Source organism: Lynx canadensis, chromosome A2 (assembly GCF_007474595.2).
Source record: "Lynx canadensis isolate LIC74 chromosome A2, mLynCan4.pri.v2, whole genome shotgun sequence".
Lineage (NCBI taxonomy): Eukaryota > Metazoa > Chordata > Mammalia > Carnivora > Felidae > Lynx > Lynx canadensis.
In genome coordinates this window covers 51239688-51249844 of record NC_044304.2, presented here as the reverse complement: position 1 = coordinate 51249844, position 10157 = coordinate 51239688, and the positions used below count along the sequence as shown (strand labels likewise).

Genomic DNA, 10157 nt, shown 5'->3' with positions numbered 1-10157 from the left:
CCGCTCTTGGACTTGGGAGCTTCCTTAGAGACATGCTACATCCCCTCACTTAGAGAATCAATAGAGCTATTAAGCACTGTTCTGCAATGGGGCCTGGAGACAATGGTGACGAAGGCACCACTTAGAGTTGAACAGAACAACAAAAAGTCATTACAGGATGCATATAAATCGCACATGCTCCCATACTCCTCCGGCTCCCTACCTGGGTGACCCTCAGGACTATAGACTAGCTTCCTCTCTCCACCCAGCTCTTCTGGGCAAAGGGCTCCAAGCCAAAGGGACCTCCAGCTTCAAGGATCCTCTAATCAGTACTGTCTGTTCAGGAAGCCCCAGAACTCATAGCTGAGCCCTGGAGCTGAGGGAGCAGGCCCCACGCACTGACCTGGTTTTCTGTGGTTTCTGATGCTGACGAGGCTCCAGGCTTTGTGGGGACCCTCCCTATCATCCCACAGCTTCCTCCTGCTCATGGAGCATTTGAACTGCTTTAGTCCTCATTTTGGTGACACACATAGAAAGCAAGTTTGGGGCACACCTACAGGGTTAAGTCATCTTGAGATTGTAGCCTGACTATAACCTTCTTCAGGCAAATTCTAAGTCTTCAGGTCCACAGTCTGAAGACCCATTGTACTCATTATCCTAAAAATACCCTCTAACTTTTGAGTTCCTCAGAAGATAAGGACGCTTTCCTATTAGTTAAGTTCTCCAATGCACAGCAGTGGATGTCAAGAAATACGTGCTTTGGGCGTTCCTGGGTAGCTCAGTCAGTTGACTCTTGATTTTGGCTCAGGTCATAGTCTCGCCTTTGTGAGTTCCAGCCCTGTGTCCACAGCCCTGTGTTCCAGCCCACTTTGAGTGCAGAGCCTGCTTGGGATTCTCTCTTTCCCTTTCTCTCTGTCCCTCCCCTGTTTTCTCTCTCTCTCTCTCTCTCTCTCTCTCTCTCTCTCTCTCTCAAAAATGAATAAACTTAAAGAAAAAGAGAAATAGGTGTTTTGTAGTTGAATAAATATAAAAAATACATTTAAGTAGCATTTATCTGCTTCACATTTCACAAGCACTTTCATATTTGATCCTCCTAATCACTTCATGAGAGAGGTAAGTGAGAATTATTCTTTTCATTTCATAAAAAGAGAACATTTCAGGGGCACCTGGGTGGCTCAGTTGGTTAAGTGCCCGACTTCGGCTCAGGTCATGATCTCGCAGTTTGTGGGTTCAAGCCCTGCGTTGGGCTCTGTGCTGACAGCTCAGCGTCTGGAGCCTGTTTCCGATTCTGTGTCTCCCTCTCTCTCTGTCCCTCCCCTGGTCACACTCTGTCTCTCTCTCTCTCAAAAATAAATAAACACTAAAAAGAATTAAAAAAAGAGAGAGAGGGAACACTTCATAAAAAGGAAACAGAAAGAAGAGTGATTTTGTCAAGGTCAAGGTTTCTAGCCCAGGGAGCTCCAATTCTGCCAGCCTCCCACAGTTCATCTCATTTTCTACCATCCTGTAGTCTTTCTTCCCACTGCCTCATCTCCCTCTGCTCCTGGGAACCTAAAAGAGTTTGCATGGCAAGGATCTGTTTTTTGGCCTTGGAGCCCATCACTGCAAAAACAGATTAGTTAAGGGGCACCTGGGTGGCTCAGTCGGTTAAGCATCCAACTTCGGCTCAGGTCATGATCTCACAGTTCAAGAATTTGAGTCCCTTGTTGGGCTCTGTGCTGACATCTCGGAGCCTGGAGCTTGCTTCAGATTCTGTCTCCCTCTCTCTCTGCCCCTCCCCCACTTGTGCCTTCTCAAAAATAAACAACAAAATAATATTTAAACAAAAATAAATTTAAAAATCCGATTAGTTAAGATACGAAGGAAGAAAAATGTGGTCTGGCCATACTAAGGATAGGTTAAGTAGTTTTCCCCCTCAATTTTTACCGAAACCAAAGTGGTTTAGATCTACATAACTAATGCAATTTCCAACGCTAAGGGCATAAAGTAAGAGACTTGGTTCTATTCTAGAATACTTTTCTTTCTTAACCTCATATCTTCTGCTCTGTCACAGTGAAAATATTTCCTTAATTTCTCCCTGACCCTGGCTGAAGTATGGTAGGAGAAGCAGAAAAGAAACAAAAGGACCCACATTCACACATACAAAGGAAAAAAAGAATAGAAAGGGAAGAACACAAGCACCTAGAAAAGGAAAAAGAATAAAGATGAGTAAGAAAGATAGAAGAGAGAAAAGAAGGTGTGTTTTATTTATTGTCTGCTAGTTTGCCTATTGACTGAAGAGTCTGTTCCAAAAATGATTTAAAGTAAAAAGCACAGAAGGTGAGTTCCAACACATCCTGGGAAAGAGTAGGGAATCAGTTCAAGATTTGCTAAACTCTTACTATCAGGCTCTGGGCCATATCTCATTTTATGAGTACTACAAGCCTTGAGGTCAGTCTTATTAAACCATTTTACCGACTGGAAAACACTAGGAAGATTACGTAATTTGCCCAAATACAAAAATGGAGAGCTGGGACTCACCACCCTATCGTTCTGGCTCTTTCTGCCAGAACACACTGCTTGGGGAGATCTGTGGGAAGTCAGAGGGTTTCTGGGCCCTACGGTCCATGGAAATACTAGATTTAGCAATGTGATGTAGTTAGTAGGGTTAACAATGTGAAGGAAGGATTTGGAAACAACAGGTCTTATGACAGTGAATTAGTGGTCAGACTTCCAGATGAGCAGAGATTGTTTGGCAAGTGTCAACACAGGAGTAACTGGCTGGAAATAAGAGGTAGCCAACTAGAGTAAAAGCCAACTGTAGCACAGAGGCCCTGTCCTCTTGCAAGATGGCTGAGCCTGCCTCATCTGTGGTTTGTGTCTGAAGGAGCAGACCCCAGACTTCATGCTCTAATAACCTTTACTTGGGGACCAAGCCAGCAGCTGAGGAAGTCTTGGCAGGCCCATGAACATGCTCAGAGACAGAGTACACTGTGGGGGCCGTGGACAGCTGTTTTTCTTGAGCCTTACTCTTATATGGACTCTTGTCAGACCATGCAGCAGCACCTCCAGGCTCTTTCTGTAATGGCTGATTCTTAAAGTCTGTTGGGGCAACTGTGCCTACTACCGTTAGGACACCTTGGACAAGAGGGGCCAACCCATTAGACAAATGTAAACCAAGAGTGGACAAGTGTCCCTTCCTCATTTCTGCTGTTCCAGAAGGGATCAACCTCTAGAATTCCAAGGCAAGAAATTATGCCTAACAGAGAGGTAGGGACCCCCAGTGTGAGAAAGGGAAGTTAACAATGCTCTTCAAGGAAAGGGATCTGGATATTTATTAAGCACCTGCTATGTATTTTATTTAATCCTCACAATCCCGGTAGCTACTATGATTCCCACGTGTCAGATCAAAATCAGAGACTCAAGTATCTTGCTCAAGGCAAAAGGTAGAATTCCAACCTAAGTCAATCTAATATCAGAAACTGTTCACTCCACTACACCACACTGCCTTTCTCATGGACCAGATGCTCTCTAAGGGTCCCTCCAACACCTATATTCTAGATGTGCAAACATTAGGGAATTACCATTCCTTACATTTATATACTGTTACATAGTTCACAAAACATCTTCATAATACTTCATTTGTCTTCAAAACAATCCTGTGAAATATGCAGTGTTGATCCTAGCCATAGGACTAGGTGTGCTGGTACTTGAACCCATCTTCCACCATCCAATATAGTGTTGTTCCCATTAACTCAAGATCTCTTTCAAAGGGGATCTTGTTTGCTTTGGGGAATGCTACAACCTTGAGGCAGGAAAAAAAAAGGACTGGAAAAGCAGATTCCCAATAACCCAACAAGCAGAAAACAAAAATAAACCAAATGGCTTTTTCCCCCATTCACAGCCATTTCCATAATAGGTCTTCAAAAGCACTCTAAGACTATAAAATATCATTCCAATAATCAGAGAAAATTTTAACATTATTTATTTTTGAAAGTTTTCACTTAAAAGTTTTTATTTGCATCCCAATTCTTTGAAAATAAGCAATTTGTGCCTGATGCACATAATTCCATTACCCACACATTTCCATCTGCTTTCCTTCACTCTCCAAATTCTACTCCTGCCGCAGTCTAATTTTTTCCTCTATGCAATACATCCTGACTTCACTCTACAGTAGGTCAAGTTACTTCATTCAACAGAGTACACACTATGTGTCAGGTACTGAGCAAGGGGTGAGGAAAAGACATGTAAACAAGTAATTCTGTCAATAAGAGGTAAAATAAAAATGCCATGTGGATTCAAAGAAAGAACTCTTTACTCCTCAAATTGAAGCAACCAGAAGGCTCCAGAATTACCATATAAACTGAATCTTGAAGGATAGGCAATAAAGGCATATGAAGGTATAAAGGGGACATATTTAAGCAAACTGGGAAAACATGAAAGCAATATGAGGACTCATGAGGTTGCACTGACCGAGAAAGACTGCGTGAGAGTATTGGGAGATAATGCAAGACTGGTACACTGGAATCACATCTTGGGAATGTCAAGAGATGGAAGTATTTTGATTGTTCAAAAAATAATGGCACAATGTAGACTTGATGATGATCTAGAGCTGTGCTCTTGGTGTACTCGCTTGCACCACAGGGATGCAGGAAGAGGTGTGGGTATGAGGTGGAAGACAAGGAGCTAAGTTTGGTACATACTGAGTTTGAGACGACAATCAGAACATGTAGAGAAAAAGCTTTTGCAGAAGTACTACCAGTATCTAAGAGTGAGAGAGTGTATACCTAATATTTATGGAATAAAAGAATGAGTTAAAAAGATGACTAGAACTCTGGAGAGGGCAGAGATCTGCCATTAGAGACCTGAACATCATCCAGAAACGATAATAAAGTCAAGTGGACAAGAACAAAGGGACACACATCTTTCCTGCAATAAATATTTACTGTATGTCAGACTTTTAGGTGTGAAAAGAGCCTTTAGTTCACAGGTCTCTTTCCCATTTCCATTTTTAACTTATCTGTTCCATGCCATCAGATCCCGTGCTCATTAGTTGTTTCACATGTATATCATGCTTCACCCAGATTGCAAGCTCCCTTACATGCAGGGATACTTTAAAAATCTTTTGGATGCCATAATATATTATTAGACACATAACTGACGATCTGTTAACAGTGAATGATAAACATGAATATCCAACCAAAAGAACCCATAACCCAAGCAGGATAAATGAGACTGGACCATTTTACAGGTGGAGATTAAATGTACGGCCCATGGTAGTTTCTGGTAATCAGTTGCAGGGCTGCTACTATGACTTATGTTCCCTATGCCCACTTCACTTCTCTATGGCTATTTCCAGGTTTCTCAGGAAACTACCTACCTCCTAGGGCCTAAGGCCACTCAAGCAACATACCTTTCACACTCTGTCAAATCCCAACACAAGGCACAGGGTGGACAAGGCAGTTCTAAATTTATTGAAGTTCTTTTCATTAAAATGCCACAGCCTGCAGGGGGAGCCTCGCAAATGTTTCCTGCCCCACAATCTATAGATTGAAGTAGAATTTGATTTATTCCCTATCTCCTTCAGTCTTGGTGGCTAAGGGGTAATTGATGAAAGTGGAGAGAATGACCAAGAGGCAAGGATGAGGCTCGGTCTTAAAGAAAACCCCAGAAGGGCTTCAACTTCAACAAGTTTGTTCTACAGTTGTTGATCACCCAGTTCCAGCCAACCAGGAATAAGTTAAATATAGTTTTGCCACCTTAGCTGATGGCAACAGGAGGGGCTTTCCAGAACGTGGACTGCGTTTGCACTAGCTGCCAACATCACAGCTGACAAAATCACCAAAGATTTCAGAGCAGCTCCTCTACTTCTCACTCCACTCAATGGGAGGCCCAGGCTTCAACCCCACAGAGCAGTCCATCAGGCAGGCTTCATTTACGCTTCTTCTCCTGTGTGCTGGTGAACCAAGAGTCTAGGAGCTTCTTGCTGTAGTATAACTGCCAGGCATGCACTTGGACTGCCAGCACCAACACCAGGTACATGACAGAGACGGCAGAAAAACCAAAGAGGAAGCGGTAAGCCTTTCCATGGCGGTAGAGCTGCTGTGCAGCAGGGAACATCTCCATGCTGCCATAAATGAGAGGAGCTATGGAAAAGAGCCCCATGCTGATCATGGAGAGCACCAGGTAGCTAATGTTGTTTCGAGGGAAGGAGAAGAGGCCCAAGAGAGAGGGCACAATGCTCAGCAAATACGGATATTCCCACTGATAGGGCATGGCCACCTGGTCATGCGACAATAGCCTCAGGTGTCCCACACTCATCTTGGCAACCAGCAGCAGCCATATGACCAGATGCACGTAGATCAGCTTCTTGATTTCATACTTGAGGGTCACACTGTGGGGTAGAGCAGAGGAAGAAGCACCTTTCATTCAAAATTTTCTGACCACCAACTATATGCCAGGCAACTATAACAGAACACTGGGATACAAACATGAATAAGATACAGCCCCTGCCTGGAGGCTTGGGGAACAGGAACAAAAGAAAAAATAATAGGAAAATGAAGTGGAAGAGGTCTAGTAAATATATATTGCAAGATATATGAGATCACAGGAAGGAGTAATCAGTTCAGCTTAGGATGGGATGTCTGAGAAGGGGCGCGGGAGGAGAGTGATATTTGAGCTCTGAAGGGTGGGTGGAGCTGTACATACCATTAAGAGGTAATAACTTGCAGGCAAAAAGACATTAGCACTGTGTTCCAGGAAAGCAGGTGGTGCAGCAGGAATACTTTGCAGTGGGAAGGGGAGTAGCAGGATATGAAGTTGCAAAGACTATGAGTCACATAAAAGGCAAAAGAGTAACTCAGAGCTGTGTATTTAGAGAGATGATTTTAACTGCACCACAGGAATATAGCCTAGAAGAAGGAGATACTGGCAGTGAGGAAATCAACTCAGGCTGCTCACTATTTCCCCAGCTAGAGTAGATTTTATATCCAAAGGAAGCACACATATTTCTCTTATTCTTCTAATTATCTCAGGTCCTAAATGTGTCCTCTTCACACCCCTGAGGGCAGTTTCTGCTCTGAACAGTCATCAAAACACTGGTTCGGGTTGTGATATCTCTTGGGCAGGGTCCAAGGATTAATAATGAAAGTAGAGTCCAAAAAGCTTGTCATTCGTCAAAACTCTGGAAGGATGTGAAAAACATTCTGGGAGAGTTTGATGGATTTAAGGAAAGAAAATAAATTTTTCCAGGTTTTTATTTTAAAAGTATTCATTATAGAAAATGATAGAAAATGTGGAAAGGTAGGGGTAAAAAAATCAGTCACCTGTAGACTTCGTGCTCCATGAAGGCAGGGACCAATTTTGTCTTTTTTAAAAGAAACTTTTTTATTGAAGGTATAACATGCATACAAAGACCATATCTGTTTTTGCTTATTACTGTATCCTCAGTGCCTAGCACAATGCCTGATGGGTAGAAACTCAATAAAGATTTGTTGAATAAACGAATGTAAAAACACCCCTTACAGGGGAATGTTCATAAAATTCATTCTAGGCAAGTAAACGGTGGACTCTATGGTACACATTCCCCAAAACGGCCCGAAAAAGAACAGCTACCATGTATTGGACAGACTCTCTACACGAATTACTAGCTCACTAAATTCTTCACCAAAACTTAAATAGATTACTTTTCCTTTCACAGATAAGGAAACTGAAGTTCAATTAAAAATTGGGTGTCCGAGGTCACAGGAGCCAGGGTCGGAAGACTCAGGAGCCTAGAGGGTAGGGACTGGACCCTCCCAAGGCAAAGGGAAGATCACGGGGTGGCGTTTATGGCAGCAGTGGGGCTTCCCGAAATTGGGGACAGGCCCTAGGCCAACATGCGAAGAGGGGACTTGGCAGGTGCGCACTGGCGGGATGGGGGGTGGAAGTAAGACCCCGAGGCCGGCCGGCGTCTCTTCCCAAGCCCTACGGGTTCCGGCTGGAGAGAAGGGCTCCGTGCTTCCAACCTCACTTTCATACCTCATCTGGTAGTGCATGGCGACGCGCTCCCGGTGCTGAAAGTCGCTGCCGTCGGTACCGGCCGCTCGCGGGCCTGCCCGAGATGCCATTATCCCCGCCCCAAATCCCGGAGCCCCTTACACCGACCCTCGCCGCAACTACCGGGCCAAGAACCCTAAACACCCGGTTACCACAGCCTCCACTCGCCACCCTAACAGCCGCGCGGTTCTGTGGGGACAACTTCCGGCTTCTCTGTCTCAGGAGGACCGACTCTGTGGTCACGTCCTCGCGCACGCGCACGCTCTCTGGACCAGGCCCCATCCTGACTTTGCCCTTTTGGAGCGCGGAAGCAGTTAAGCGGCACGGAAGGCATCTTTTTTCCATTTTTCTGCACCGTATCTTCTAGATTATCAAACACGTTCACCTTTTAAACTCTAATATGAGTTTAAGACAGCAATGTCTCCACTTCACAGATGAGGAAATGATACTTTAAAAAGGTTATGAAACTGTCCCCAAAGCACACATCATTGACACATGGATTACTTAATCATTGCAAAGAGAAAATGGTAACTTTATAGTGGAAGAACCTGGGGTGTACCCCTTAACCAAGTAAAGTTAACTTGAACAGTAATAAGACAAACTGACATCCTGTTACATTGAGAACACAGCATCACTTCTGTGATCTTTCTGGCAAAAATACTTAATCTGAATCTAATCATGAAGAGATGATAGATTAAATTTAAGGATATACTATAAGATAACTAGATTGTATTTTTTAAAATGTGAAGGCTATGAAAGAAAAAGAAAATCGTGTCTTTTTTTAATGTTTATTTTGGAGAGAGCATGAGCGGGGGAGGGGCAGAGAGAGGGGGAGGATCTAAAGCAGGCTGTGTCTTGACAGCAGAGAGCCAGATGCAGGGCTCCATCTCACAAACCATGACATCATGACCTGTGCCAAAGTTGCATGCTTAACAGGCTGAGCCACCCAGATGCTCCAGAAAATTGTGTTTCTTAAATAGTAAGACTTGAAAGTTGAAACGACCACTCAATCCAAGGGCTGCAGAATGGATGAAACAGGCATGAAAACATTTATCTCCTTACACATCTCTAGCAGAGTTCTTGGATGAGCATTGTCAATGAGCAGTAACATTTAGAAAAAAATGTTTATTTTGAGAGAGAGTGAGCATGGGGGGGGGGGGGGAAGGAGAGAGAGAATCCCAAGCAGTCTCTCACTAACAGAACAGAGCTTGACATAGGGCTTGATCCCTATGACCTAGGCTGAAACCAAGAATCAGAAATCCAACCAACTGATCAACCCAGGCGCCCTGAGTAGTAATATTTTGAAAGGAATTTTTTTTCTGAGCAGTAGGTCTCAACCAGCTTAAAATATTCAGTAAAGCACATTACAAACATCCATGTTATCATCCAGGATTTGTTGTTCCATTTATAGAGCACAGTCAATAGATTCAGTATAATTTTTAAGGGTCCTGGAACTTTTGGGGTGGTAAGTGAGCACTGACTTCAACTTAAAGTCACCACCTGCATTAGCCCCTAACAAGAGACGCAGCCTGTCCTTTGAAGCTTTGATGCCAGGCATTGACTTCTCTCCAGCTATAAAAGTCCTAGATGGCATCTTCTTCTAATAGAAAGCTGTTTCATCTACATTGAAAATCTGTTGCTTAGCATAACCATCTTAATTAATTATCTCAACTAGATCTTTTGGATAACTTGCTGCAGCTTCTACCTGCTGCTTTACCTTGCACTTTTATGTTACAGAGATTCCTTAAGCCTCATGGACCAACCTCTGCTAGCTTCACACTTTTCTTCTGAAGCTTCCACACCTGTCTTAGCCTTCATAGAATTGAAGAGAATTATGGCCTTGCTCTCAGTTAGGCTTTGGCTTAAGGAAATGTTGTGGCTGGTTTGATCTTTTATCTAGACTACTAAAACTTTATATCAGTAATAAGCCTGTTTCGCTTTCTTATCATTCGTGTGTTCACTGGAGTAGCACTTTTACTTTCCTCCAAGAACTTTTCCTTTGCATTCACAATTTGGCTGTTTGGTGCAAGAGGCCTAGCTTTCAGCTTACCTTGACTTTCAACATGCCTTCCTCACTAAGCTGAATCATTTTTCGCTTTTGATTTAAAGTAAGAGACTTGTGATTCTTCCTTTCACCTGAACCCTCAGAGGCCACTGTAGGA

General features: G+C 43.4%; 1 protein-coding gene across 1 annotated transcript; it reads right to left on the bottom strand.

The window, feature by feature from the left end:
* Window positions 1-4883: 4883 nt before the first annotated feature.
* Window positions 4884-8208, bottom strand: JAGN1 (jagunal homolog 1). The gene is made up of 2 exons (XM_030307368.1): window positions 7978-8208; window positions 4884-6352 (listed from the first exon to the last, which is right to left on the bottom strand). The coding sequence occupies exons 1-2, from the start codon at window positions 8064-8066 to the stop codon at window positions 5890-5892; spliced, it is 552 nt and encodes a 183-aa protein (XP_030163228.1). The 5' UTR covers window positions 8067-8208; the 3' UTR covers window positions 4884-5889.
* Window positions 8209-10157: the final 1949 nt, after the last annotated feature.